This window comes from Hemitrygon akajei, chromosome 5 (genome assembly GCF_048418815.1).
Source record: "Hemitrygon akajei chromosome 5, sHemAka1.3, whole genome shotgun sequence".
Taxonomy (NCBI): Eukaryota; Metazoa; Chordata; class Chondrichthyes; order Myliobatiformes; family Dasyatidae; genus Hemitrygon; species Hemitrygon akajei.
In genome coordinates, this window is record NC_133128.1 from 189,481,253 (window position 1) to 189,508,430 (window position 27,178).

The 27,178-nt window shown below is 41.0% G+C and overlaps 1 protein-coding gene across 1 annotated transcript in view; it reads left to right on the top strand.

The window, feature by feature from the left end:
- The window catches only part of parp9 (poly(ADP-ribose) polymerase family member 9), a 59,631-nt gene that overhangs the window by 27,665 nt on the left and 4,788 nt on the right, over positions 1-27,178 (top strand). The window contains exons 5-11 of the mRNA XM_073047554.1: positions 3,865-3,948; positions 9,545-10,470; positions 14,169-14,399; positions 14,485-14,706; positions 16,914-16,983; positions 18,634-19,194; positions 25,578-25,723. Coding sequence (XP_072903655.1) covers positions 3,865-3,948; positions 9,545-10,470; positions 14,169-14,399; positions 14,485-14,706; positions 16,914-16,983; positions 18,634-19,194; positions 25,578-25,723 — 2,240 coding nt within the window. The remainder of the gene's footprint in view (positions 1-3,864; positions 3,949-9,544; positions 10,471-14,168; positions 14,400-14,484; positions 14,707-16,913; positions 16,984-18,633; positions 19,195-25,577; positions 25,724-27,178) is intronic.

Consider the following 27,178-nt stretch of genomic DNA (forward strand, 5'->3'; position numbering starts at 1 on the left):
TACTTGATGTTGCACTCCAAGAAGCACACGGTACTTCACAAATCAACCAACTGATTCCAGTGGCATGGAAACCACGACGATTGGAGCTGATGGATTTTATGCAGCCTTCATCCGCCTTCACAGCCGTTGAATGCGAAGTAACTTTGTCCACCTGTTCCACCATTGAGGTCTTGGTTGGATTGTTCTTTGTCAGGGACCTCACCCTCGACCTTACCGCCAAGGGTGACCCTACCAGGAGCATAGCTCCAGACGGCATCGCTCTTGGGATCTCAGGACCACACAAGCTTCTCCACCACAGCAAGGTGACAATCCAGGGAGAAGGCCTTGGACTGGTTTATATCCTACCTCAAAAACAGAAGCTTTTCTGTCAACATAGACAAATTTTCTTCTACCCCAGTTAGTCTGTCCTGCGAGGTCCCACAAGGTTCCATCCTAGGTCCCATTCTTTTCTCTATGCAACATTTCTTTCCACTGTTATGCCGACGACACACAGCTTTATCTTCCCCTGAAACCAAACGACCAGTCAAATCTAGCCAGCCTCATGCACTGCCTTGACGACATGAAGTGTTGGATGGCACAAAACTTCTTACAGCTGAATGAAAGCAAGTCTGAAGTTGTCCTATTTGGCCCCCCGACTCCAAAGTGATTACCAACAGTCTTGGTAACCTGTCCACCCTTGTCAAACCCCATATTAAATCCCTTGGTGTGATATTTGATTCCACCTTTAAGTTTGACAAGCAAGTTAATGCAGTAGTAAAAGCCAGTTGTTTTCCAGCTTCGTACAATTGCCAAAATCAGGCAGTTTCTCTCTTTCAAAGATCTCGAGAAAGTCATCCACGCCCTTATATCCTCCCGCTTGGACTACTCTAACTCCCTGTATACTGGGATTAGTTAGTCATCCCTGTCCTGTCTGCGCTGGTTCAGAATGCCGTAGCCAGGCTTCTGACAGGTGCCCAGAAGAGGGACCATATTACTCCTATCCTGGCCTCCCTTCACTGGCTGCCAGTATGGTTCATAATTGATTTTAAGGTTCTCCTGTTTGTTTATAAAGCCCTAAATGGGCTGCCCCCCCCCCCATATCACAGACCTTCTAACCCCTTATTCTACTCCCAGGTCCCTCAGGTCAGCTGACTTGGGGCTCCTGGCTGTCTCGCGATCTAAACTTAAGCTCAGGGGTGACCGCGCCTTTGCTATTGTAGCCTCTAGACTGTGGAACGGCATTCCCCTCCCTATCAGATCTGTCCCCTCCATCGACTCTTTTAAATCCAGGCTCAAAACTTACTTTTATTCACTAGCGTTTGAACCCTCCTGATGAGGCTGATTTTTGGTTTGTGCCTAGGCCCTTGTGTTTCTTTTGTGTCTATAAGCCATTTGTCTTGTTGGTTATGTCTGTGTTTCTTGTATTTGTGATTTTAGCTATCTGCTCTGATCTGTACAGCACTTTGGTCAACGTGGGTTGTTTTTAAATGTGCTATATAAATAAATTTGACTTGACCCCTGTGGCCAACTCCCTCAGTAATCGTTATCTCGTTTTGGATGCAGTTGAGGGAGATGACCTGACAGAGGACGACCACGGCGACCGGGTCTCTGGCACTGAGCCTGGTTCTGTGGTGCAGAAGGGAAAGAGGAAGATGAGGAATGTGGTAGTCATAGAGGATTCCATAGTGAGGGGAACAGAGAGGAGATTCTTTCAGCCTGATAGAGATACCCACATGGTGTGTTGCCTCCCAGTTTCCAGGGTATGGGATGTCTCAGATCGGGTGCAGAGTATTCTGAAGGGAGAGGGTGAACAGCCAAAGGTCTTGGTACACGTTGGTACCAAGGACATAGGTAGAAAAAGGGAGGAGGTCCTGAAGAGAGAATTCAGGGAGTTAGGTAGGAAGCTGAAAAGCAGGAGCTCTAGGGTAGTAATCTCAGGGGAAAACAGAAATCCATCAAAGATAGTGTGCAACAGAGATTTTAGAAAGAACAGGCAGGTGAAGAGGCTTAATCACAGCCAGTGGCATGAGTAATAGGGTAATAGAGGCATGGTGCAGTTAAAACAGAAAGCAGCAAATACTGGACTGGAAGTGTTATTTTTGAATGCATGCAGCATAAGGAATAAAATGGATTATTTTTAAATTCAGCTACAGATCAGCGAGTATGACATTGTGGCCATCTCTGAAACTTGGCTAACGGATGGCTGCCACTGGGAGCTGAATGTTCAAGGATTTCCAGTGTATCAGAAAGATGGGTTAGTTGGCAGAGGGGGTGGTGTGGCTCTGTGTATAAGAAATTATATTAAATCATTAGAAAGGGATGACATAGGATCGGAAGGTGTAGAGTCTCTATGGGTTGAGTTAAGAAATGGCAAGGGTAAAAGGATCCTAATGGCAGTTGTTTATGGGCCTCCAAACAGCAGCTGGGATGTAGATTACAAATTGCAGCAGGAGATAGAAAAGGTGTGTCAGAAAGGTAATGTCATGATAATCGTTGGGGATTTTAACATGAAAGTGGATTAGGAAAACCAGGCCAGTACTGGACCTCAAGAGAAAGATTTGTAAAATTTCTTAGGGATGGCTTTTTAGAACAGTTTGTTGTTGAGCCCACTAGGGGATCGGCTGTGCTGGATTGGGTGTTGTGCAATGATCTGGAGGTGATAAGAGAGCTTAAGGTTAAGGAACCCTTAGGGAACAGTGATCACAATATGATCGAGTTCACATTGAAATTTGAGATGGAAAAAATAAAATCCAATCTGTCGGTATTTCAGTGCAATAAAGGAAATTACAATGGCATGTGAGGGGAACTGGCCAAAGTTGACTGGAAAGGGACATTTGCAGGAAGGACAGCAGAGCAGCAATGGCTGGAATTTCTGCAAAAAATGGGGGAAGTTCCAAATACGAAGAAATTGTCAAAGGGAAGAAGGACACTACCATGGCTGACAAGTGGTCAGAGCCAAAGTAAAAGCAAAAGAGAGGGCATACAAGGAAGCCAGAGTTAGTGGGAAGTTAGAGGATTGGGAAGCTTTTAAAAATGTGCCGAAGGAAACGAAGAAGGTCATTGGGAAGAATTATGAGGGGAAGCTAGTGACTAATATCAAAGAAGATACTAAAAGCTTTTTTTAAGTATATAAAAGGTAAAAGAGAGGCGAGGGTAGATATAGAACCAATACAAAATGACACTGGGGATATTGTAATGAGAGATGCAGAGATGGCAGAGGAACTCAATGTGTATTTTGCATCAGTCTTCACAGTGGAAGACTTCTACAGTACATCGGATATTCAAGAGTGTCAGGGAAGTGAAGTATGTGCAGTGAAAATTACGACTGAGAAGGTGCTCAGGAAGCTTAATGGTCTGAGGGTGGATAAATCCCCTGGACCTGCTGGAATGCACCCTCAGGTTCTGAAAAAAATAGCTGGAGAGATTACGGAGGCATTAACGATGATCTTTCAAGAATCAATAGATATTTATAATGGCCATCTAATCCACCAACCTGCATGTCTCCGGGAGCTGAGAGAAATTGGAGCAGCCCAGAGGAAGCACATGTGATCACAGGGAAGACGTGCAAACTCCACACGGACACTACTTGAGGTTACATTTGAACATGGTTTCTGCCATAGTGAGGCAGTGAGTCTGTATGGCATGCTGTTGTACTATCCGGTAAACTCTGGCAAAGCGTGAAGAAACAAAATTACCTCTGTATACTTGTGACAAAAAATAATTGACAAATTATTTCTGTCAGAAAATATTTGGTAACCGTTTGTTAAATTCTTTTTCACCCTGTATATTAACATCAATACTAATGTGTTTAATAATATGTAGCTGTTTTTCACTATTTCTTCTGAATTCTTTGATTGCTGTTTTTTCTGTGCACTTTCACACGAGGAGCTGACGTTAATTTGCAAGAGGATCAGAAGTTTTACAGAGAGCAGATGAGTGAAATTGGAAGTCTGCTGTCGGAAGTGGAGGGTAAAGTTATTGTTTCTATCCATTGACTCTTTTTTCTAGTTTAGTGATCAGGTTCAGAATAGGCCCTTCCAGCTCTTGAGCCCAGCAAGCCTACAACACTGGGTAACCCTAAGTTCATCATAGAACAATTTACAAAGACCGATTCACCTACCTGGGCACGTCTTTGGATTGTGGAAGGAAACCAGAGAACCCACGGAAAACCTATGGATTCCACTGGGAGCACACACAGAAACTCCCTACAGATTGGCACCAAAATTGATCTCTGAAGTCCAGAATGCCCCCCCCCCCCACCAAAACTGTCACCATGTCATACTATTAAAATTTTCATGTATTTCCCAACAAATTAAGAAATGGTATCCAATTGTTGACCATAAGGCCATAAAACATAGGTGCAGAGTTAGCAGCATTAGCGGAGGACTAATCAATTCACAGAGAGAGAGAGAGAGAGAGATAGAGAGACAGAGAGCTTCACACAGGTCGGGGAGAAGAGTTTAGAAAAGGAGCATTTCAGGGGGCATGGCGCATTAGCAGTGGACCAATTGATTCACAGAGAGAGAGAAAGAGCTTCACACAGGTCGGGGAGAAGGGTTTAAAAAAGGAGTGTTTCATGGGGCTCAGCACATTAGTGGTGGACCAACTAATTTGTGATTCATTAGCAGGAGCAAATAAATGTAAAGCGGGGTCAAAGCAGAGAGGCCATTGTATGAGTGGACCAGTGTGTGAGTGGGAACTTTGGCTTCGGCATTGAGGCACAGGTAAGTAGTAGGTGAAGCTTATGTAGTGGTTGACTAAGAAGTGATTAAATTACAGCTAATTAAATAAAGGGATGATGCAGGATCAGGTGATGACCTGTTGCTGCATGATGTGGGAGCTGATGGACCCCATTGAGGTTCCTGGTGACCACATCTGAAACAAGAGAAGACTCACTAGAATGATTCTGGGAATGAGAGGGTTAACATATGAGGAACGTTTGACCGCTCTTGGACTGTACTCCTTGGAGTTTAGAAGAATGAGGGGGGACCTCATAGAAACATTTCGAATGTTGAAAGGCATGGACACAGTGGATGTGGCAAAGTTGTTTCCCATGGTGAGGGAGACTAGTACAAGAGTGCATGACTTAAGGATTAAAGAGCGCCCATTCAGAACAGAGATGCAAAGAAATTTTTTTAGCCAGAGGGTGGTGAATCTGTGGAATTCATTGCCATGAGCGGCAGTGAAGACCAAATCATTGGGTGTATTTAAGGCAGGGATTGATAGGTATCTGAGTAGCCAGGGCATCAAAGGTTATGGTGAGAAGGCAGGGGAGTGGGACTAAATGGGAGATTGGATCAGCTCATGATGAAATGGCGGAGCAGACTCGATGAGCCGAATAGCCGACTTCTGCTCCTTTGTCTTATGGTCTAATTGTTGGCTGCTCGAGGAACTCGGACTCAAAGTTGATCAACTGGAATCTGAGCTTCAAGCACTGCGGCACATCAGGGAGGGGGAGAGTCAACTGGATTCTCTGTTTCAGCAGGTAGTCACACCCATTAGATTAGCTGCCTCAGATTCGGTTTCTAGTCAGGAACAAGAGGGTGTGACTGCGAGTGAGGTGGGTAGTGGGATCCAAGAGACAGTGCTGGAGGCGCCTCAGCCCTTGAGCTTGTCCAACAGGTCTGAGATCCTTGTTCCCTGTGTGGGTGAGAGTGGAGGCTGTAGGAAGGATGGGCAACCTAACTGTGGCACAGTAGATCAGGGAGCCATTCAAGAGGGGAGAGGAGGGAATTATAGTGGTTATTGGGGATAGTATAGTCAGGAGAATAGACAGAGTTCTCTATGGTAAAGATAGAGCGTACTGGGGAACAAAGGTTTAACTGAAAAGGAAAAGATTTAAAGAAGATTTTTTGCATGCAGAGTAGATCAAGATGGCACCAGTGAACAACTGTTCCTCGGGCAACATCTTCCAGATAGCCAATGTCTTCACTTCTACTATGCCTTCTGCTTGCTCATTTTGTCTTGGCTGCATTACAGAAACTGTTGGAGCCCGTGAAGTGCAGTTTGGAACTGATTGAATGATCTAGTGGTCCGCTGTGTCTGGAGAGCTGCCTTGTGGAGAAGATCAGAGGTGGGATCCCAAAAGGGACCGAGAACACGAGCTGTCTCATGGAAAAGACCAGAGAGCGCGGGGTCATGAACGACTCCATTTAGAAGCATCGAGGATGATTGTAGCATTAAGGCAAATGCGGAGGGGGTCAGTGATCACCCCCAATGGATGCTACTGGAACAACGACGGTCAGCAGCTAGGTCGGTGGTGTTTTGACCTGGCATGGCGGTTGCTCTTCAAGGAAGGACTGAGTTTGTGCAGCCACTCTCCTTAAATGCTGATTGGAAGATGCTTTCGACACTCTGAGAATTACATGATGATTGAACTGTATTTTATATTGGTCTCCTTCAGTTATTCAGTGTTTATTTTCTTGTGGCCGGTTGGCGGGTGGGTGATCTGTTATTTTTGTGTGCGTGGGGGGAGGGAATTGTGTGTTTTGTTGTGGCTCTTTTTTGTGAGTGAGAGGGTTGGGGATTTGATGTTACTGCCACTGGATTTTTCTCTACGGGGGAGAGGGTTGGGGATTTGATACTACTGTCACTGTGTTTTTCTGTGAGGGAGGGTGGGAGGTTTTGGGTGTTGTTAGTTTTGTTTCCTTTTCTTTTTCATGTTGAAGGGAGGGGTGTTGATATCTTCTCTTAAAACAATTCCCTTGATCTCTCTGTATTTCATGGCTATCTGGAGAAGATTAATATCAGAGTCGTACATGCATACTTTGACGATAAAATGACCCCTTGATGGATATACAGTAGATATTCTAGCATGGAGTCTCAGCTATTCTATAGACTGGACTGCATGCATTACTATTTGTAGGATTTTCTAGTCAAGGGCATTAGTGTTTTCATGCCAGGCCATGATGCAGCCAGTCAATATACGCGCCATCTACACATTTGTAGGAGTTTGTCAACATTTTAGATGTCATGCCAAATCTTCACTAACTTCTAAGGAAGTAAAGGTGATGCTGTGCTTTCTTCATAATTGCACGTACGTGTTGGGCCCGGGACAGATCCTCTGATATGACAACACCGAGGAATTTGCTGTCCCTCTCCACCTCTGATCCCTTGATGAGGACTGGCTCATGGATCTCTGGTTTCCTTCTCTTGAAGTCAATAATCATATCCTTGGTCTTGCTGACAACGAATGAGAGGTTGTTGTTCAACCAGATTTTCAGCCTTCCTCCTATATGCTGATTCGTCACCACCTTTGTATCGCCCAATAGCAGTGGTGTTGTCAGTAAACTTCAATATGGCATTGGAGCTGTGCTTAGCCTCACATTTATAAATATAAAACGAGTAGAGCAGGGGGCTAAGCGCACAGCCTTGTGATGCATCTGGGTTGAGGGAAGTTGTGGAGGAAATGTTGTTGCCAATCCAAGCTGACTGGGTTCTATCAGTGAGGAAGTTGAGGATCCAGTTGTACAACAAGGTATTAATGCCAAGATTCTGTAGTTTATTGATTAGTTCTGAGGCAGTTATAGTATTGAATGTTGAGCTGTAGTCAATGAAGAACATCCTGATGTATACATCGTTGCTGTTCGGATGTCCAAGTTTGATTGAAGAGCCAATGAAATGGCATCTGCTGTGGATCTTTTGTGATTTTGGTTTTCATGGTTCATTCACGGCTTCTAGTTGGGGAGGACTGAATGAGCCGAACCAAGTCACTTCTTTAGACAGGAGTTGATATATTTCAACACCAGCCTCTCAAAACACTTCATCACTGTGGATATAAGTGCTACTGGATGAAGGTCATTGAGGCAGGCTACCATGTTCTTTTTTAAGCATTGGTATAATTGAAGCCTGCTAGAAGCAGAAAGGTACCTCAGACTGCCCAAGCATGAGGTTAAAGGTACTGGTGAACACCCTAGCTAGCTGATCAGCACAGGTGTCTAGTACTTGGCCATGTACCCCATCTGGGCCGGATGCTTCCTGTTCCTCCATGTTCTGGTGGTCAAAGTGAACATAGAAGGCTTTGAGCTCATCTGGGAGCCATGCCTTTTTATCACCCATGTTGCCTGGTTTCACTTTGTACGAGGCAATAGCATTGAATCCCTGGCAGAGCTGTTGATCATCCTTCAGTGACTCAGGTTTGGTCCACAATTGTCACTTCACATGTGACATGGTTTTTTGGATGATCCTGTGCTTTACTTGATTGCCAGACCTGAATCACTCTGATCTGAACATCAACGTATTGTGGATTTCATGGTTCATCCAGGGCTTCTGGTTGGTGAAGACAATGATTTTATGAGGATGCAGTTGTCTATGACTGTTTTTATATAGTCTGTGACAACTGTGGTGTATTCAATTAGATCCTCCGATGAGTCCCTGAACATGGCCCAGTCCAACAACTCAAAGCAATCCCATAGCTGCTGTGCTGCCTCCTCACACTACCTCTTTGTTTGTCCTTTAGCCTTTGCCTGTATGTAGACAGGACAGTGATCAGATATCTCAAAATTCAAAGTGCAGTCTAGGCATGGAGGTAGGCCTTCCTGACCATAGTATAGCAATGGTCTAGTGTGTTGGGACCTCTGGTGCTGCAGGTTTTATGTTGATGATCATTGTGCAGAGATTTCTTCAAACAAACCTGATTGATGCCCTGAACAATGATTTGAAAGTTGCCAGGATAGGCTGTTCCTTGTTTGCTAATGGCAGCATTCAATCTATTGAGTGCCTGTTTAACATAGGCCTTTGGGATGATTTGTAATCTGTGGTCAGAATCGTGGAGAACTCTCTTGGTAAGTATAATGGTCTTGATTGAGGGCATAATAAGACAAATTGAAATTAAATTAATTGGAAGAGAAAATTCAATTTCCTTTGTATAAAACAGGCCTCTGAAATTAAAAAATGGGTTCAGCAACAGACATCACATCATTGCTGCAGAATAGTAACATAGCAGTTAGCATAACCCTACTATAGCGCTTGTGTCCCGAGTTCAATTCCAATGTCATCTAAAAGCAATTTGTCTATTCTCCCTTGACTGTGTGAGTTTCCCTTAGTGCTCTGGTTTCCTCCCACTTTCCAGAGATTTATGGCTTAGTAGGTTAATCGGTCAAATTGGTGGAATTGCTTGGCACAGGGCTTTTGGGCCAGAAGGGCCTGTTACCGTATACTGAATCTAAATAAAAGTATAAAGATAAGATCATTTTTGGGTGGCAGGGTGAAGATATGTCTTTAACAAAGGAGGTGTAGGGCACTCCTTCTCTCTGCTAGCCTGCAGGTCATCCTTGGGCTAGGTGTAGCGCCTGCTTAGCTCTCCCCCCTCCCCGATCAGGGTCAAGTGAAGCCACAGGAGCAGGTGGAGCACAAGTCCTGGTTCTGTGACCACTGACACCAGGCAGACAATCTCTGAAGAGTATTGATAGTGGCTGGGGTCACCCGTCTTGTAAAGACACTGGCCAGAAGAAGGCAATGGCAAACCACTTCTGTAGAGAAACATACAACATGGTACATAATGAAAGAATGAATGAAAATCATTTATTTCCACCAAGGTTGTTTTTAATTACTGTTTTCTAAGTAGGTGAACACCAGATTGAAGACACGAGCCAACAAGAAATGTGTATAGAGATCCCACTTGAAAATGACTTTGTCACTTTTGTGGAGGACCACAGAGATCTGTTGCATGAAGTCATTAAAATGAAGTTTGACTGCTCTATTACCATTTGTATAAAGGATAATATACAAACTGCTGCTACAAAAAAATCAATGACTTTCAATTCAGTTCCCGTTATCAAATCATTGTCCAGAATAACTGCTTTGCCTACTGGAGTCAGATACATGAAGATTCTACCAGAAGGAATTCACGTTTTTGTCTGCTTGGATCATTTGGCAAAACATAAAGTAGATGCAATAGTGAACAGTGCCAACGAATATCTGAAACATGATCATGGTGTTGCCCGTGCTTTGGCATTGCAAGCTGGCCATGAATTTGAAATGGAGAGTAACAGCCTGGTGCAAGTGTATGGTGCAGTACCAGTTGGTACAGCAGTTGTCACAGGAGGTGGACATCTTCCATGTAAAAAGGTCATTCACACAGTGGGGCCTGTTTGGAATCAATATCCAGATTCAGAATGTGATCGTCTACTGTTGTACTCCATCAAAAATAGCCTTCTGTTGGCGAATGAGCTCGGAATGACTTCTGTTGCCATTCCAGCAGTGAGTTCTGAAAATGGTTTCCCACTACAAAGATGTGCAGAGCTGATAGTAAATGCAGTTGCTCTTTTTTATTCAATCTGGCAGGTGACAGATCCTTTGAAACAGATCCATTTTGTGAGCTCCAGTGAGATAGAGACTGCAGCAATAGAAAATGCGTGCAACAATATTTTTGCACATACAGACCAAAAACATTTGCCAAGCAATGATTTTGTTTCAAACAGTATACGTGACATATTTAAATTCCAGAATCTACATTTAGAAATCAAGAGAGAAAATATTGAAGAACAGAACGTACGTATAGTTTAATTACATATATATAAAAACTTTAAAGTCATAAATATATCTTTATGTAATCCATTGATTTATTCCAATAGAATAAAGCAAATCCTGAAGGGTCTCGGCCCGTCGACTGTACTCTTTTCCATAGATGCTGCCTGGCCTGCTGAGTTCCTCCAGCATTTTGTGTGTGTTGCTTGGATTTCCAGCATTTGCAGATTTTCTCTTGGTTGAACTCATATTTGTTATTGAATAGAATTTAAGTATTTGTATAAAGTATCATGGTTCAAGATACTTCTCCGTATGATCACAGAGGGATAATATTGAGGCCCTCCACTGGTCGGGGTCAACCGTGGATAATGTGTCTGAGTTGTCTACATGATATGCAAGCTAGGGCAAGCTGTTGCAGGCCTCCCCTCTCCACATAGTTGATGAATCCAAAGGAACTGCAGAGATTGATAAAATTTGGCACCAGTGATGTCACAGGAATTGCCAGACAGCATTGAACTCAACATACAATAAGACTGCCTTAGTGACTACATCTCCAGACTTTTCCTCAGGGTTACTCCCAAAGCCTTCATCATGAGTGGGTATAGCTGCAAACCAGTGGAGGCTTGAGATGAGAGTTTTCCTTCTCCGAGATAAGCTGCTAACTACGACTGATGAGCCCAGTCTGCCTGAAGTCACCTTTGCCCCTTCTGTCAGCAGAAGCAGTTCTGCAAGACTACAGCATGAAGGTCAGGAACTGAACTTGGTTGTTGGAGGCTATTTGACATGTATGTCATTGGGAGTATTTAATAGGTAGTGGGAGCTTATCTAAGGAGATATGTGAGTAGGTCCCAGGTCGATGGGAGAAGGCAGTTTAAATGCTTCATGGACTACATATGCTAAAGGGCCTGTTTCTCTGATGTACTCTATGATGGAATGGTTGAGAAGACTTGATGGGCCAAATGGTCCAATTCTGATCCTATTTCTTATGGTTCATATGGTGATCACTTGAATATGTGGCCTGAAGGGATCCTGGCCATCTGAAGGAGATACGATTTGTGGAAATTTGCAACATTAGAATTTTCTTGCTAAGGGGAGTACTTGTCTACTATAGAGTTTTCTTGTCAGTAAGACCTAATTCAACAACAAGGTTTCCTCCATTCTATGAAAAACATAATGTAGATTATTAATTGTAAACATTCTCACAAAATTAAATTCTGGTGGCCCAAGAAGATAATCCCAGTTATTTTAAGACATATTTTTATTTTTGAAGTTGTAAGTTAGAACTTTGTGCAAGTATGTGACATGGAGTTAATTGGATCTGCAGTTATCTTAGGGGCTGGACAGCTTCCACGTACAAAGCCCAATCATATTATGGAATCTATTGGGAATAATTAACCTGTATATGTGAACAAGTTAGAAACAAACAAACTACTATATCTGCAATGAGTTATGAAAATAATTTCCTATTACAAAGATGAGTACAGCTAGCAGAACCTTTAGGAATTCATTTTAGAAATTAAACCCTCATTTACATATGAATGAGGCTATCATACAAGTTGTATAATAGGTCATTGATGTAGAAGGATGGAGTTCTGTGAGCTTATTATTGTTCACTTTCGCCCAGTGGAGCCTCTTGTAGGTTGGTGTTCCTAATTACAGAGTAATAACTTGTGGTGTGAACTGGGGTTCTTCACCTGGTTTCTCTAAGCTATAACTAATGAACTTTGTTAACCAGGATTGGACTTACAATTCTAAGAAAAGTTATCTGGCACAGTGGTATGATGGTGCGGAATTGTGGACACAAAATACCTATTTTCCAGATGGCTTTGTGTTTATTGAGAGCATACCATGTCAAGCTGGGTGGTAGGATGCAGATATGTCTCTACTAAAGGGGGTGTATGGTGCTTCTTCCCTCTGCTGGACAGCAGGGCACCCTTGGGCAAGGTGTAGCACCTGCTTAGCCCCCAAATCAGGGTCACATGCAGCCATGGGAGCAGGTGGTGGATGGTCGTATGAGCAGCTGGTAAAGATCACAAGTCCTGGTTATGTGACCACTTACACCAGACAGACAATCTCTGAAGAGTATTGGTAGTGCCTGGAGTTACCTGTCATGTAAAGGCACTGCCCAGAGGAGGGCAATGGTAAACCACTTCTGTGGAAAAATTTGCTAAGAACAATCATGGTAAAAGACAATGACTACCCATGTCATACGATATGCCACATAATGATGGTGATGATGATGTCAAGCAGGAAGTGTGTACTGAACTGCCCTGCTTTCTAAGTTAGAGAATATAGATACATTGGTTGCAAGTAAATACCTGAAGTAAAATAACAACCTGCATTTGTATGGCACAAGTAAATTCATTACTTTTTTATATTACTTGTCATAGTATGTCCAAGACTTACAGAGTTAGTAGTAGCATCTATTCTAACAAACTAGTGCTGCTGTTGGTGACTACACGGGTAATCCTTGTATGGTGCGCCCTCCGATCAATCCAGTAATAATGTTCCACAAAGTTGAAGAACTGTATTTGATCCTTTATTAGTCATGAGAAAAACTTTGCAATGTAATGTAATTAAGCGGTCAACAAAAGATATGACACCTTGCGGTTCCTGGAACCAAACTGTGATGAACAAAGCATGAATATATGACTTATTCCCTTTGCTTTTACAATGTCCCCCCCCCCCCCCCCCGATGTGACTAGTTACCATAATAAACATTATCCATGTGCAGCACAGAATACAATGCAGATAGAAAACAGAGGCGTGGCTCCTACTCTAGTAGTAATTGCCCATTCTTTTGCAGCTGCTATAGAACCACCATTTTAAAAAGCTGCAAAATTACTTTCCGAGAGCCCCTGCGGAAAAAACAATTCATGATTTTAATCTGGCAATCATAACGAAATCATCATCTTTGTGTGCCATGTCATATGACATGGTGATCATGGTCTATGGCCATAATTTTTCTGCAGAAATGGTTTGCCATTGCCTTCTTCTGGGCAGTGTCTTTACAAGACAGGTGACCTAAGACATTATCAACACTCTTCAGAGATTATCTGCCTGGCGTCAGTGGTCACATAACCAGCATTTGTAATATGCACCAGTCATTCATACGACCATCCCCCACCTACTCCCATGGCTGCACGTGACCCTGATCAGGGTGCTAAGCTGGTGCTACACCTTGCCTAAGGGTGACCTGCAGGCTAGCAGAGGGAAGGAACACTTTACACCTCCTTTGGTAGGGACATATCTCCACCCTAGCACCCTCATAAAAGACCAATAAATATATTTTCACTTCAGATGATGTGATTTGGAGGGGATTCTGCTGTTCCTATGCACCTGCTGTCCATGCCTTCTAGGAGATAGATGCTGTAGTTTTGAGATATGCTCTTAGATCCCTGATAACAGCACATCAGCTGATACATGATAATTAACTGGCTTTGCCCTCCAAGGGTGTGTACCAAATTACTTACACAGGGAACAATGAGGGTTCTCAATAAGGATAAGGAAGAACAACTACTGCAAGATACTTGAATTAGTTCCATACCACTTCTGTTTCTCAGACTCTTGTGGGAGGTCTAACTGCAATTGCAATTGGGTAGTAAGTTCTAGTCTTTTTTATTGAAATATTTTAGAGTGTTTATAGGAAGATGATCTAGTTAGTATCAAGAATCTGAAGAGATTAAAGAGATGACTTCTTGAATCATTTTGCCTTAAAACAGACTGATGTGATTGTGAATGCCATTTCAAGGGATCTAAATCTGGATGTGATCAGAGTTTCTAAAGCTATTGGAGAAAAAGCTGGCCCTGAGCTTCAAAAGGAGCTTCGTAGAATTACAAAAATGGAATTATTGCCTTTAGGAGAAGTGTTAAAAACTTCAGGATTTCTTTTGAATTGCAAATATGTGTACCATGTTGTGTTTTCTCCAAATACAAATCTCGAATCAGAAAAGGTAAAATGTTGTCATAGTATATTTTATCCATAAATTTATCATTTTATTTAATGTTTTTGTACTGAGATACTTTTTTTCTTTAAAGTTTTTAAAGAAGGTTATTTGTAGATGCTTGGAGCTTGCGGAAGAAGATGAAATTTGTTCAATTGCAGTTCCTGTAACAAATGATACTAAATTATCGCTTCACCCAAGCAAAATGGCTAAACTTTTCACTGAAACATTGATGAACTTCATAGAATTGAACCAACAAAGCAAACTTACTTCTGTTTATTTTGTGCTTCATCCAGAAGAAACAGAAATTTATGAGGTAATGTAGTATTAAGCAAATCTAATAATATGTTTCATATTGTTAATTTCTATAATTGCTAACACTCACACTACAAAGCTCAAGCTTTTGTTTATTTCACTTCGAGGTTTGTAATTGAATTTATATATTTAGAAATATCACCAGCAGATTCAAGAACAGTTACTACCGCTCAATCATCAGCTCTTGAACAAAAGGGGATACCTACACTCACTGGCCCATCCACTGAGATGTTCCCACAAACACTGATCTTACTTTAAGGACTCTTTGTCTTGCTATTTCATGTTCTTGTTATTTATTGGTATTTATTTATATTTGCTTTTGATTAGTTTGTTGTCTTCTGGACTCTGGTTGATCTTTCATTGATCCTGTTCAAGTTACAATTCTATAGATTGCTGAGTATGTCCACAGGAAAATTAATTTAGGGGTTGTATGTGGTGGCATATACGTACTCTGATAGTAAAATTTACTTTATAATTTGATACTCAAATAATGTGTTGTGCATGCTTCCCACATGTGTGGATAACAAGTGTGTTTCCAATTTGACAGACAATGTAGATTGTAAAAAAAAAATTATGTGCAAGCAACTTGCATGGTTCCAGAATAAATGGTGAAATGGAGCAAACTCTTACTGCCCTGAGGGGCATTTAAAGTTCAAAGTACATCTATTATCGGAGTGTATAGATTTTACAAGCTTGAGATTCATCTGCTAAAAGGCAGCCACAAAACAAAGAAACCCAAAAGAACCCATAAGAAAAAAGAAGTTTCTTTCCCCCTGCCATCCAATTTCTAAATGGACATTGAACACATGAACACTGTCTTACTACTTCTTAAGTTTCTGGTTTTGCCCTACTTATTGTAACATAATTATTTAATATACAAACATATTATTACTGTAATTCAGTTTTTTCTATATTTATCACATATTGCATTGTACTTTTGCCACAAAGTTCATAAACTTCACGACATGCTATTTGCCAATGATATTAAACCTGATTGAATTGACTTTATTACTTACATCCCTCATATACATGAGGGGTAAAAATATTTGTTACATCTTTATCTTAATGTGCAATTTATAGTACTTTATAATAAATAATATATTAAAAGGGATAATCAGTATAACATGGAAATACAATTGTATCAGCATGAATTAATCAGTCTGTTAGCCTGGTGGAAGAAGCTGTCCCAGAGCCTGTTGGTCCTGGCTTTTATTCAATGGTACTGTTTCCTGGATGGTAGCAGCTGGAACAGTTTGTGGTTGGGGTCCCAATGATCCTTTGGGACCTTTTAACACACCTGTCTTTGAAAATGACCTGAATTGTGGGATGTACACATCTACAGATGCACTGGGCTGTCTGCACCACTCTCTGCAGGGTCTTGAGATTGAGGGAAGTACTGTTCCCATACCAGGCAGTGATGCAGCTAGTCAGGATGCTCTCAATTGTGCCCCTGTAGAAAGTCCTTAGTATTTGGGGGCCCATACCAAACTTCTTCAACCAAATGAGGTAAAAGAGGCACTGTTGTGTCTTTTTCACCAGATAGCTGGTGTGTACAGACCACGTGAGGTCCTCAGTGATGTGGATGCCAAGGAACTTAAAGCTGTTCACTCTCTCAACCCAGATCCATTTATGTCAATAGGGGTTAGCCTCCCTCCATTCCTCCTGTAGTCCACAACCAGCTCCTTTGTTTTTGCAACATTGAGGAAGAGGTTGTTTTCTTGACACCACTGTATCAGGGTGATGACTTCTTCTCTGTAGGCTGCCTCGTTATTATTTGAGATTAGGCCAATCAGTGTAGTATCTTCATCAAATTTAGCAGTTTGGAGCTGTGGGTGGTGACACAGTCATGGGTATACAGAGAGTAAATGAGGGGGCTTAGCCACAGCCCTGTGGGGAACCTGTGTTGAGGGTCAGAGGGGCAAAGGTGATGGAGCCCACTCTTACCACCTGCCGGTGATCTGACAGGAAGACAAGGATCCAGTTACGCAAGGCAGGGTGAAGGCTGAGGTCTCTGAGCTTCCTGTCGAGCCTGGATGGAATTATGGTGCTGAATACTGAACTATAGTCCAAGAACAACATTCTCACATAAGCATCCTTTTTCTCCAGATGTGTAAGGACGGTATGTAGAGCTGTTGATCAGTTGTGTTGGTAGGCGAATTATAGGGGGTTCAGTGTGATTCTGATTCTGATTCTATGCCTTGTGTTTAGGCATTTCTGCAGACATTTGCCAGACACAAACAACAATCTCAAGAAAGTCCAAAACTTCCATCGATAATTGGTAAGTTAACAAAATTAGAAAAAATATTCATATAGGAATTGGATACATTTTGCATTCTGAACAAAAGACAAACATGTGATGAAGCAAATTTTTATTTCCTTTGATATCCAATAAGAAAAGGAAGCTGATAGTAAATGGTAGACAAGATGAAGAAAATGGTTTATAGCATGCCCGTCTTCATCGGACAGGGCATTGAGTATAATTTGGGTGGCAGGTTGGAGATACATCTCTACCAAAGGAGCTGTAAGACATTCCTTCCCTCCACTCACCTGCAGATCACCTTTGGGCAAGGCTTAGCACTTGCCCCTACCCCACCAATCATCATCATGTGACACTGTGGGAGCAGGTGATGGATGCTGCATATCACAAATCAGTTATGTGACCTCTGGCGCCAGGCAGACAATCTCTGAAGAGTATTGATAATGGCTGGGGTCACCCGTCTTGTAAAGACACTGCCCAGAAGAAGGCAATGGCAAACCATTTCTGTAGAAAAAATTGCCAAGAACATTTGTAGTCATGGAAAGACAATGATTGTCCACATCATACAGCATAGCATGTAATGATGATGACTAGTGAAAGTGTTGTTAAATTATGAAGCTAAGTATTTGGGATAACATGTTGGCGCGTGGCCAAGTGGTTAAGGCGTTGGTTTAGTGATCTGAAGGTCGCTAGTTCAAGCCACAGCTAAGGCAGCATGTTGTGTCCTTGAGCAAGGCACTTAACCACACACTGCTCTGTGACGACACCGGTGCCAAGCTGTATCGGCCCTTGCCCTTCCCTTGGACAACATAGGTGGCGTGGAGAGGGGGGACCTGCAGCACGGGCAACTGTTGGTCTCCCATACAATGCTGCCCAGGCCTGCACCCTGGAAACTTTCCAAGGCACAAATCCATGGTCTCTCAAGACTAACGGATGCCTATGTATTTGGGATAATAACAGCAGATAAGACTGGTGATCTTCAGTCTTGTCTATTTTGTTCTGAATTTGTATACATCATTTAAATAGCACTCAGTAATAAATTTCTGTCCTATATATAGGGAAAGTAGAAGAGTTAGCAATTTTCTTCCTCATTTCTTCTATTATGGAATCAGAGTGTTGAGATAGGAATGACAGTTTTATTGGCTTAATTAAATTTAAGTTGAATTTTCCATGTCTACATCTGAGGTGCCTTTTATCATTGAATCAGAATCAGGTTTCGTATCACTGGCATATGTTGTGAAATTTGTTGTCTTTGTGGCAGCAGTACAATGAAATACATAATAATAGAAAAACACATGAATCATAGTAAGTGTGTATGTGTGTGTATGTGTATGCATATATATGTGTGTGTGTAAATAGTTGAATTAAATATGTAGTGAAAAATAGAAATAAAAAAGTAGGGAGGTATAGTGTTCATGGGTTCAATGTCCATTTGGAAATCAGATGGCAGAGGGGGAGAAGCTGTTTCTGAATCATTGAATGTGTGCCTTCAGACTCCTGTACCTCCTTCCTGGTGGTAGCAATGAGAAGATGGCATGTCCTGGGTGATGCGGGTCCTTACTGACGGGGCCCCATTACCCAGGTTAAACTAAGAAGCCTTAGAATAAAAATGTTTTTCCAGTTTAACCTGATCATAAGCTTTACTATTTTGTGATGTATTTTTTTATATAGATTCAATGCCTTTTCTTGAACGGGATGGAAGGACTGAACGAAGCATTAAACTTTGTGGTAAAGATGAACCTTTACTAGAATGTGCACAGTATTGGATCAATTGTACCATTCTATCAGACCAAGACTATCTCATCATAGAAAATAGAAACCTCATTTATTTCTCAGAATATGAACGTCAAGTCTTATCTGCCCTTGGGATCAAAGAAGAGATAATGATGGAAGAGACAATAAATGAAATGAATGCATTCATTGAACTAAGCGGACCTCACTTTGAGATTGTGTATGTGGCACTGCATATAGAACTCTTACTTTGCAAACTGCAGGAGAACGTGGTACAATTGATAGAAACTCAGCTGCTGCAGTCTGTAGTACAGTGGATTTATTCAACAGAAGATGAGATAAATCAGTATAATGCCACTGAAAACTTCCTTCTAGAAAAAGCCTTTGTAGATAATAAAACTTTATTAATGATTAAGGTGAACAATACTGAACAGACAATATATTTACAAAGACTTATAGCGTTGAATGATCAAAGAGATCAATTTAAAGTTGAAAGACTTGGTGAGTAAACTAGCTCCTTATCGAAGTGTAAACATCTGTTTAACAACTTGAAGTGAATACATCACTTCAGTTTATTAGTTTCATGCACAAACCTTCATGCAAATTAATATGATCATTGAGTGATACTGTCATGAGTCCTGTGGGGCTGTGCAGTGAGCACTGGACTCGCAAGTTTCTAGAGCACCTGTATTTGTCAATTGTTCTCTTAATGAGGGCCATTAAACCCTTAGCTTTCTGTTTAATGTTGTCAAGTTTATTTTGACTTGCATGGATTTTCCACACACTGTAACTATTTAAAGCAGCCTCCTGATTAATGCTTTTCATGGGGTCCTTGTGTTTTGAGAATGATTTGTCTTGTGGTGTTGCTTGGTCGAGTCACTGATGTTCTGTTGGAATCCCTGTTTTGTTTCTGTCTCTGCATGGGAGTGGGAGGGGAAAGATCCAGTTGTCGTAGTCTGTGTTAGTACCAGTGATGTAGGAGGAACACAGAAAGAGGTTCTGCTGAAGGAATTTGAGCAACTATGGCCTAAATTAGAACACAGAGCCAAAAAGCTAATAATCTCTGGATTGTTACCTGAGCCACATGCAAATTGCTATCAAATTAATAAGATCAAAGACCTAAATGCATGGCTCAAAGTTTGGTGTAGGAGAAGTGGGTTTGAATTCATGGGACATGGGCAATGGAGGAGCTGCTCAAAGTTGATTGGAAGAGTTCACTCGCAGAAATGATGGTTACCCCAGCACGAATTGCTGGAGTATTGCAGAAGAAGGGAGCTGTTCTGATAGAATGGGTTCCACCTAACCATACTGAGTCCATATCTTTACAAATCACATAAGCAGGACTGTGGATAGGGTGTTAAAGTTAAATAGTGGGAAAGTATTTAGAATACTTAGAAAAGTATTGATAAAGTAAAAGGGAAGGAGAGCCTCCAGAATAAAGAATAAGATAAAAAGTCTAGAAAGGGATAAGAATTTAACATTGGGCAACATGGAGACAAAATTGATGCAGGACTGAAGGTTTTCTACTCGATTGCACACAGTAAACAAGATAAGGTAGATGATGTTGCAGCCAGTTAGAAATTGGCAGGTATAATGTTGCTGTTAATGGAAGATCACAGCTGGGAACTTAACATCCAAGTAAAAACATTGTATCAAAATGACAGGCAGGTGGGCAGAGAGAGATGGGGTGGCTTTTTGGTAATAAAATGAAATTAAATCCTTTGAAATAAGTGACAATGGATCAGAAGATGTAGAATCCATGTGGGTAGAGTTGAGAAAATGCAAGGGTAAAAAGACCCTGATGGGAGTTGTATAAAGGCAGGCAAACAGTAGCCAGGACTTGAGTTCCAAATTACAACGGGAGATGGAAAAGGCATGTGAAAAAGGCATTATGCGATAACCAGGGGGATTTAAGTTTGCAAGTAGATTGGAAAAATCATTTTGGTGCTGGATCCCAAGAGAAGGAATTGGTGGAATGCCTATGAGATAGCTTTTTAAAGAAGCTTCTGGTCAAATCCACTAGAGAAAAGGCAATTCTGGATTGGCTGGTGTGCAATAAGCCAGATTTGTTTAGCGAGTTTAAGATTAAGGAACTCTCAGGAAACAGTGATTATAATATGATAGAATTCAGTGTGCAGTTTGAGACAAAGTTAAAATCGAATATGTCAGTATTACAGTTGAGCAAAGGTAACTACAGAGACATGAGGGAAGAGCTGTCTAAAGTTGATTGGAAGAGTTCATTCGCAGAGATGATGGTTAAGCACCAATTGCTGGAGTTTCTGGGAGTAATTCGGAAGATGCAAGATTGCTTCATCCCAAAGATGCCATTCCAAAGGGAGGCTGAGGCAAGCATGGCTGACAAGGGAAATTAAAGTCAAAGGAAGTCAAAAAACAAAAGAGAGAGCATATAATACAGCAAAAATTAGTGGAAAGCAAGAGGATTGGAAAGCTTTTAAAAACAATGGGCAACTGTAAAAACAATAAGGAGAGAAAAGATGCAGAAGTGAGTGTAGGTGCTATTACTAAGGAGAAGGTGTTTGGAAAACTGAAAAGTCTTAAGGTATGTAGGTAAGTCACCTGCATCAGATAGCCTAAACTTGAGGGTTTTGAAAGAGGTGGCTGAAGAGACTGGGGAAGCAATAGTAGTGATCTCTCAGGAATTACTAGATTCTGGAATGGTTCCCGAGGAATGGAAATTTGCAAATGTCACTCCACTCCTTAAGAAGGGAGAGAAGCAGAAGAAAGGAAATTATAGGCCAGTTAGCCTGACTTCAGTGATTGGCAAGATGTTAGAGTCCATTATTAAGGATCAGGTTTCAGGTTACTTGAAATCTTGCCTGATAAATTTGCCTGTTAGAATTCTTAGAGGGAATAACAGGCAGGATAGACAAAAGTACACGTTGGTTACTTGGGTTTTCTAAAGGTCTTTGACAAGGTGCCACACATGAGGCTGCTAAACAATACAAGAGCCCGTGGTATTACTGGAAAGATACTCGCGTGGATAGAAGATTGGCTGATTGATAGAAGGCAAATCAAAGAGGCTTTTTCTGGTTGGCTGCCAGTGACTAGTAGCCTTTAGATGCATCCATAAATGGAACTTTCTGAAGTTTAAATATAGATTTAAAAGTAGATTATGTGGTTAAAAATTACCTCTTGAATATGCTTAGTTTTGGATCTATTATACTATATCATACACTGTGTATTCTATCATATCAAAAACAACGTGTCATATAAAATGGCACAATTGTTCCTAACATGATAGTATAGCATAACAGATTGAAAACTAATGAGTTGAATTTCCACTGGTTGTAAACTGAAGTATATGACAGTGGCTAATTTTCTTCTCATCATGTATCAATAGTGCTGAGTGAAGCTTATTATTTGACTTGAGAATAACTGGTGCATTTCTGCACATCAATCATTCTTGTCGAAAAAAATTTCCAAACTCATGAAGTGTTGAGGAAGCAGGGAATCTGTAGAAGAATTTAGACATTTTAAGGGAATGGGCCAGGAAGTGGTAGTAGGGAAGTGTGTGGTCATACACTTTGGTAGAAGGAAGAAAAGCACACACTTTTTTCTAAATGGGGAGAAAATTCAGAAATCAGAGGCAGCAGCTGGAATTTCTGGGACATGTGCTGAGGACAGAGAAGCTGGAAAAATTTGCAGTGATGGGAAAGATTGATGGAAGAAAAAGTTGCGGTCGACAGCCCATGACATTCAAGACTTGCATCAAGGGATAGGCAGGCAAAAGTTTTGAAGAGCTTATTAGAACTTCTTAGAATAAAGACAGATAGATGACCATGTATACCCACATCATAAGACAAGGCACATAAAGATGATGCTTTCTCTTGGTTTTCACTACTGTCAGTCATGCAAGTCCTGGTTGGAGACTCAGGAATAGTTGCACTCAGGTGTGGAAGAATCTTTCGCTGCTGTTTCTATAACAATTTTGTTTTACCACTCAGGGTTGTTAACCCTACTGGACCCCCTGAACCTGGAGGACAGGGTTAACTACTCCTTGTCTGTCCTCTACCCTTTGAGCTGTTTGGCATGGGGGATCCTACCAGGAGCCAAAGCATAAAGCCTTGACTTCAGCCAACATAACTCTCCAGGTCATTGAGGCACAATAAGGTTGTGGTCCTCTTGGAGGATTTGATCAGATGCTTCCCCTTGAAGTCCCCCAACAATTCCATGCACGTTCAAAAACATTGTATGCAGCGACTGTATTTCCAGTGGTTCTCTAGTGATCACTTCATTCCTCTGTGATCACCCAGTGCAATAAGTAGATTGGTAAAAGTTAAATAAGTAAACAAACTTTGTTGTGGTTCAGTCACCACTAGGAATGCAGTGATATAATGAGTCCTTTCTAGGGCAGTTTAAGTTTGCAAGGGGAGCTGTATTGGGAGTCTGTCAAATTGACAGAATATACCAAATATTATACACAATTAGAGACAGAAAATGACTGGCACTTTCCAGATGCTGACTTACTTTTATTAAAGGATTGATCTTTCTTCCCAAACCACTCAATGTTTGTGATGGTTGCCTTATTCATCACCATGCCCAAGACAGAAAGACCTCACTCATCTCAACATCGTCAGGTTACCACATTTTGCATATCTGGTGACTTATAGTTTTTTAACCTTGCTGTCTGATTCAATTTCACTGTTATCCACGGTCCTGGCTCGAATGTTTCTACACAATAAAAGTTGTTAATATGGCCTCTCTTACTGGATTGATGTTCTTCTGCCAATAGATGCATTTTTAAACAGCCACTACTGAACAAGTGAACCTCTTAGATCATTTTCTATTCTGCCTTAAGGTTAGGTTACATTGAGACCTTATTAATCATGCATAGTACCTAATTAAATCTGTAAGCCACACAATTAGTAGTTCTAAGTGTACAATATACAGTATTCTAAGCAGGTCTAATTCATACGGAATAACATGGGGTGTGTTTATGATTTGTACATCCCTATGGTGTGCTTCTCTGTGCCTCCCATGATAAACTATATCTAAAAACTAAGAACTTGCAATATCTTATTTCATACTTCATTTACTGAACTGTATTGGATTATTGTAGTTTGTCAGTGTATTTGTATTAAAAAGCCTCAGCGATACATGCCCTGTTACACCACTCTCCTGTACCTTGCCCATAAGAAGACTGTCAATACATGTGATTCTGTCTGTAAAGACAGTGCCTATATAAAGTATTCACCCCCCCCCCCCCCGGACATTTTCATGTTCTGTTGTTTTACAACATTGAATCACAGTGGATTTAATTTGGCCTTTTTGACACTGATCAACAGAAAAAAATGAAATGAAAATCAGATCTCTACAAAGTGATCAAAATTAATTACAAATATAAAACACAAAATAATTGATTGCATAAGTATTCACCCAACCCCCCCCCCCCCCCACACTTTTAATATGACACACTGAATCATCACTGGTGCAGCCAAGTCACATAATTAGTTAAATGGAAATCTGCTTTAGGAGACCTGTGTGCAGTGTTTCAATTGATTCTAGTAAAAATACACCTGTATCTGGAAGGTCCAACTGCTGGTGAGTCAGTATTCTGGCAAAAACTACACCATGACAAAAAAAAACTCTGAGCAACTCTGCAAAAAAGGTTATTGAAAAGCACATTCCAGGAGATGATTACAAGAAAATTTCCAAGTCACTGAATATCCGTTGAAGTACAGTTAAGTCAATCATCAAGAAATTATGGTGCAGCCTTAAATCTTCATGAAGCTGGTCATCCTCAAAAACGGAGTGACCGTGCAAGAAGGGGACTAGTGAGGGAGGTCACCAAGAGACCTATGACAACTCTGGAGGAGATACAAGTTTCAGTGGCTGAGATGGGAAAGGGTCCATATACAGTTGTTGCCTGGGTGCTTCACCAGTCACAGCTTTACGGGAGAGTGGCAAAGAGAAAGCCACTGTTGAAAAAAACTCACATGAAATCTCAGCTAGAGTTTGCTAGAAGGCATGTGGAAGATGCTGAAGTAAGCTGGAAGAAGGTTCTATGGTCTGATGAAACCAAAATTCAGTGTTTTTGGCCATCGGACGAAATGCAAGTCAAACACCACACATCATCAAAAACACACCACCCCTACCATGGAGAATGGTCATGGCTGCATCATGCTATGGGGATGCTTCACTGCAGCAGGCACTGGAAGGCTTGTGAAGGTAGGATGCAGCAAAATATAGGGTTATCCTGGAGGTAAACCTAATGCCATCTGCAAGAGAACTGTGACTTAGTAGAAGATTTGTTTTCCAGCAAGACAATGACCCCAAGCAAAAAGCCAAAGCTACACAGGAATGGCTTAAAAACAACAAAGTTAATGTCCTGGAGTGGCCAAGACAGAATCCAGACCTCAATCCAATTGAGAATTTGTAGCTGAACTTGAAAAGGGCTGTTTGCTCATGATCCCCATGCATTCTGACAGAGCTTGAGCTTTTGTAAGGAAGAGTGGGGAAACATTGCAGTGTCCAGATGTGCAAAGCTGATAGAGATCTATCCACACAGGCTATAATTGCTGCCAAAAGTGCATCTACTAAATACTGACTTGAAGGGGATGAATACTTATGCAATCAATTATTTTGTGTTTTATAATTAATTTAGATCACTTTGTAGAGATCTGTTTCACTTTGACACAAGAGTTTTTTTCTTCTGTTGATCAGTGTCAAAAAAGCCAAATTAAATCCATAGTTATAAAACAAAACAAGAAAACTTCCTTTTATAGGCACTTTCACTTTTTCCTTTTACATCAAATTACACAGACATTTTTGGGAAGTTAACAGAAGAATTGTACAATCATGTTTTCTTAAACAAGAATACAGTGACATATATCAAAAGAGCTTTTTTTTATTCCTTTTCTTAGTTCAGGGAGTTGATTACTTGAAGAACTTAAGTAATTGGGGCCCAACGGTTAGTTCAGTTTTCCAGAAAATACCAATGGAAATTACTAGTGATGAATTTAAAAAAAGAACCAAGGCATTTGAAGATGCAGGCCTCACCATTCTGAAGGTAAGTATAGTTGGGCTTCAAAAGCATTTTAAAATTTTACATAGTTTGATCAACAATACATTCAGTTTGACTTTATTATCTGGAATACTAGCATTTCTGTTTTTTAAAATAATTTAACATTTGTCTCCTAAGTTCAGCATTCTGGCCCCAGTTACACCCTTAGGAGTCAGTTCATTCTGATGATCACCTTCCTTTACTAAGTACTTCCTGTAAAAATAGTTCTCTTCCTGGCCTTTGAGTTGTGCTCTTATGCCTTCTTATTTAAAAGTATTATTGTTAGTTTATCCATTCCTCTCTGTACATCGAAAAATACTTTATTCTTCATGATTCTGCTTGAAATCAGTTGGGATAAAGGGCAGTATTTTGGGAAAGAGACTGTACCTTCAATACCAGAATGTGAATTTTCATAACTTGCTAGTTAGTCCTGTTGGGTAAGAGATTGAAGAGGAATAAAGCTTAGGAAATCCAGCAGTCTTTCATACAACTTGAAAGTGGCTTTTGGTCCCAGATCATGGTCAAAACCCCAAATGGAGTATGATCTACCAGTTCCATCCCATTGTTACCACTTTATTTCCTTCCGCACTCTTCCTCCCACCACCCCCACACACACCATCCCAAAGTATACGTGGCTAATTGAAATTACATTCATGTTCCATCCCATTAAATACATCAGAAGATTATGTTCACTTAGTGGAAATCCTTCTGTGCATGTTCAACTCCAGGATGGGATTTTTGAAGACATTTGTAAGAACTACCTAAAACTAATTTAAAAACTCATTTAGATTGTGAGATTTTGCAGTATGATTAAAGTTATTCTGATTTAAAATTGTATAGCATGGAGAGAGGTTATTTTGCTCAACTTGGCCATGATGGCACCCGTCCATATTGATTTCATTTCTCACCACTTGGTCTGTAGTATTTTATGCCTAAATTTGTAAATGCCCATCTAGAAACTTCTGTAAAGCTGTCAGCAACCTAGCTTCAAACACCCTCTAAGTATTGCATTGAGGTACATACCACACACTGTGTGAAGAAGATCCTCCTCATATTCCCTCTCAATCTCTTTCCCCAATCTTACTTCTGTATCTTTTACTGAATTTCTCAGTCCAAGGCAACATCCTATTGTGTGGTGTTACACACTCTGATGTTGTAACTGTGGTACCTTCTCAACGTAATTGCATCTTCCTATAGCATTTGTTTGTTCATTATTTGTCCATTCTTTCCATGACCACAATTCTTATGGGTAACCTTTTCTATAAAAAAGTGGTTTGTGATTGCTTTCTTCTCGGCAGTGACTTTACAAGAAGGGTGTCCCCAGCCATAATCAATACTCTTCAGAGATTGCCTCCCTGACGTCAATGGTCACATAGCCAGGACTTGTGATATGCACCACCAGATCATTCAACCATCTACCACCTGCTCTCCTGGCTTCAGAGATTCTGATCGGGGGGCTAA